The sequence below is a fragment of the Saccostrea echinata genome, unplaced genomic scaffold, assembly GCF_033153115.1.
Source record: "Saccostrea echinata isolate AGI-Se365-2 ecotype Australia unplaced genomic scaffold, CSIRO_AGI_Sech_v1 ptg000029l, whole genome shotgun sequence".
Taxonomy (NCBI): Eukaryota; Metazoa; Mollusca; class Bivalvia; order Ostreida; family Ostreidae; genus Saccostrea; species Saccostrea echinata.
In genome coordinates this window covers 37,860,073-37,863,141 of record NW_026889778.1, presented here as the reverse complement: position 1 = coordinate 37,863,141, position 3,069 = coordinate 37,860,073, and the positions used below count along the sequence as shown (strand labels likewise).

Here is a 3,069-nt window from a genome sequence, read left to right as displayed (position 1 = left end):
TAAAGATTTTATCTTTAAAAAATCGATATTTTCATTGGGCACCGTAACTCTACTGCATTTGTCTACCTGCTTGGATAGGATTATGACAAGACTTAAATTTCCTGAAATAAAAATCATTTTCTTATATTTTCTCTTTATTCTTCTTAACACACTAGTAAAATTGAAACACTGGGTAACCTTTGCATTTTTTGTTAAAAACATGCAATTTTCTTTCTTATCTGTATTCTAAAGCAAAATCTATGCAAGAAGAAATTTATCTATATCAGGCATTCATTTTATTCAGAAAAACAAAATATCGTAATTTTTAGAAGCAAATAAGAAAAAAAAATAATTGCACGTTCAATTGAATTTATGTGCAAACTTGATTAAAATTCCATTGATGCACAAATGGCTTTAAAAATATTAACGATGAAACTGTATCATTAGAAATTTTGTCATAATCCTATCCAATGTGGATAAAAATAATCCATATAATCTGAGCTGAAATGAACACGGAGGCCAGATCTTTCTCTTGCCGGCCATTTGTAGTAAGTCACTTTCCCCTTATTGAACCATGATGCCCACCAGCTATAGGTACCCACCGACGATATCATGTGATCACATGAAGCCATTAAAGTCAAATCAACTTCCGGTAAATTCCCAAGTATAAACTCTACCTTGTAGTTCCTAGGAATGTTGGCCCTAGACCACTTATAATCATTGGAGCAAACAATATAAAGAGGATTAGAATAATTACTGAAAAATTTCATAGCTTTCTCAAAGTATTCCTTGGTTGCAACGTTATAACCATTCGAATATCTACTTAAGTAGTCACCACGTCTATTATGGATAGCAATTAAAGTCACATTCTTTCGAGTTGTGTTGAATTTCTCAACGATAACTTTAATTATATGATCCACTTTTTTCTGAAGATCAACCCAGATTTTAAACTGTTCTCGTAATTCCCGTGAGGCATTATGAAAATACTTCCATGACTGTAGATAATTTCCAACTCTGAATGTTGCATTTGGTGTAAAGTTTCCTATCTGGTCATCGTATGAACACATACGGCGCTCTATTCGAACTTTTGCCTTGATACATTCTTTTTTGTCTTTACTGATCAGAAGGTGTTTACTATTTTTCAATTGTAGCATTTTATATACTCGGTCTTTCTCTCCTATCACAAACTTCAAACCCTTGGAGACAGCGATGCCAAAACCTGACGCAAACTGGAATAAATTATTTCCAAGTCTTCCCTCAAACGTGGGACACACATAAATCTCAGTCAATGAATTTGTTTTGGATGCATCTGAGAAGATAAATTTGGTTGTGATAGGCAACGTATTAGCAGTGTTTGGCGATGTAGAAACTTCCTTGGTGGCATCTGATAAAACCTCTTTTGTAGTACTGGAAGCGATAAGCTTCAGGTGGAATGATGGAAAATAATTGACCAGTTCCTTTCTTTGAAACACTGATAGCAACAAACTGAGGTAAAGCACTGTTGCGAACAAAGTTGCAACTACATATATTGTATCTAAAAATATACGTATAATAAAGATATATGAAAAGATTTATCTACCTGATTGATGAAGCTTAATTGTTTATGAGAAATTATGAGAAAAATCTGAAATTAATATCCTTTTAAAAAAAAAAGGATCTGCTTTTTAATGTTTGGAGAGGAATATGCAAGCACAAATATAATTGTTACGAAAAAAGCACCTACATCGTTTAGAATTCACAGAAAAGTTTTTCATATCGTCTTCAGAAATATTTAGATCTGAAAAAGAAAGAAAGTTTTAACACCGTAACATCCTATTCACACGGATAGATTAATTCAAATTAAACGTAAGTTACTCCGTATAAATAATAAAATTTGAATCGCATTCACATGGAGAATTTTAATTTGAATTAATATACTGCGTATCAAATTGCTTTGCACTTACTCCGTTTGAACGCTTAGAGAAGATAATTCGAAATAAATTTTGACGCATGCGTAATCGCAAAATTAAGCCACCTGCCATATGCGATGGTCAGATATCAATACTTATACTAGCTGTGAGTGAAAAACAGGGAAAGATTATCATTAAAATATGTACAGACACTATGGTATTATGTCAAATGAAGATCTGCTCTGCGTAAGGGGACATGATTTGCTATTGCTGTCATAACACTTTACTATATAGAAATAACATTTTAATTGGCATTAGCTTATCTCGCATTGACTGTCGTGTGAACGCAAATTAATTCGGTTTAGTTTAATTTGCCTCATTTTACTTCTCATTAATTTACTGCGAATAAAATATTTAGTGCACATTCGTTTGAACGGGGCTTAAGTATTTTTAACTTACAACAAAACTGTAAATGTAGAAATTAAAATTTCCTGACAATCTTGAAAAGTAAATGCGAGTAATTTTCTCACGAGAGTGGTTCTTCTGACAAAGTTACGCGATTACAATTTTTTTTTTGCATAAGACAGCTTTACCACTACTGAAGTGTTTGCCTATTAATGTACTCTCCCTGTACCTGGGAGATGAAGAATCTGCAATGGTTATTCTATAATATACATAAAATATATGTACACATGTATTAAATTAAGCATAAATGCACTGGTGGGCTACGAGAGTGATCTGGTCCACAAAGTTCCTTTCTGTGTTAGTATTTCAAATAATGAATTCATAACCGGTCTGATTGACGATTTTATTGCAGAAATATGTATATAAAGTGCGTGTGTGTGTGCACGCTTTAAATTATTTACCACACTTTAATGACTGCATGGGATAATCATTTGATTTGGGTTTTTTTTTATATCATAAGTCTTTTTATGATTATGACATACTTAGAGGTGCCCAAATAGCTGTGTCATACATCGCAGCTTTTTCAGGCAAATCGCACGTGCAAATAACTTGTAAACATTACTGAGTACGTAATAGAATAAATTATGTTTTAAAGATAATTTTATTCTCCGCTCACAGAGTTCTGACATATATGCTTCACTAGATAAGTTAATTTCTTTCAATTCTTGTATTCAGTGAAGCTCAGACGTCACACCTTAGAGGAGAACGTAATTAACATGAGAACAAATCTCAGAGA

General features: G+C 32.7%; 1 protein-coding gene across 1 annotated transcript; it reads right to left on the bottom strand.

Moving 5' to 3' along the window:
* Positions 1 to 434: 434 nt before the first annotated feature.
* On the bottom strand, positions 435 to 2,846 carry LOC133195276 (galactoside alpha-(1,2)-fucosyltransferase 2-like). Its single transcript, XM_061331130.1, has 4 exons — positions 2,816 to 2,846; positions 2,462 to 2,518; positions 1,703 to 1,756; positions 435 to 1,513 (listed from the first exon to the last, which is right to left on the bottom strand). The coding sequence occupies exons 1-4, from the start codon at positions 2,844 to 2,846 to the stop codon at positions 435 to 437; spliced, it is 1,221 nt and encodes a 406-aa protein (XP_061187114.1).
* Positions 2,847 to 3,069: the final 223 nt, after the last annotated feature.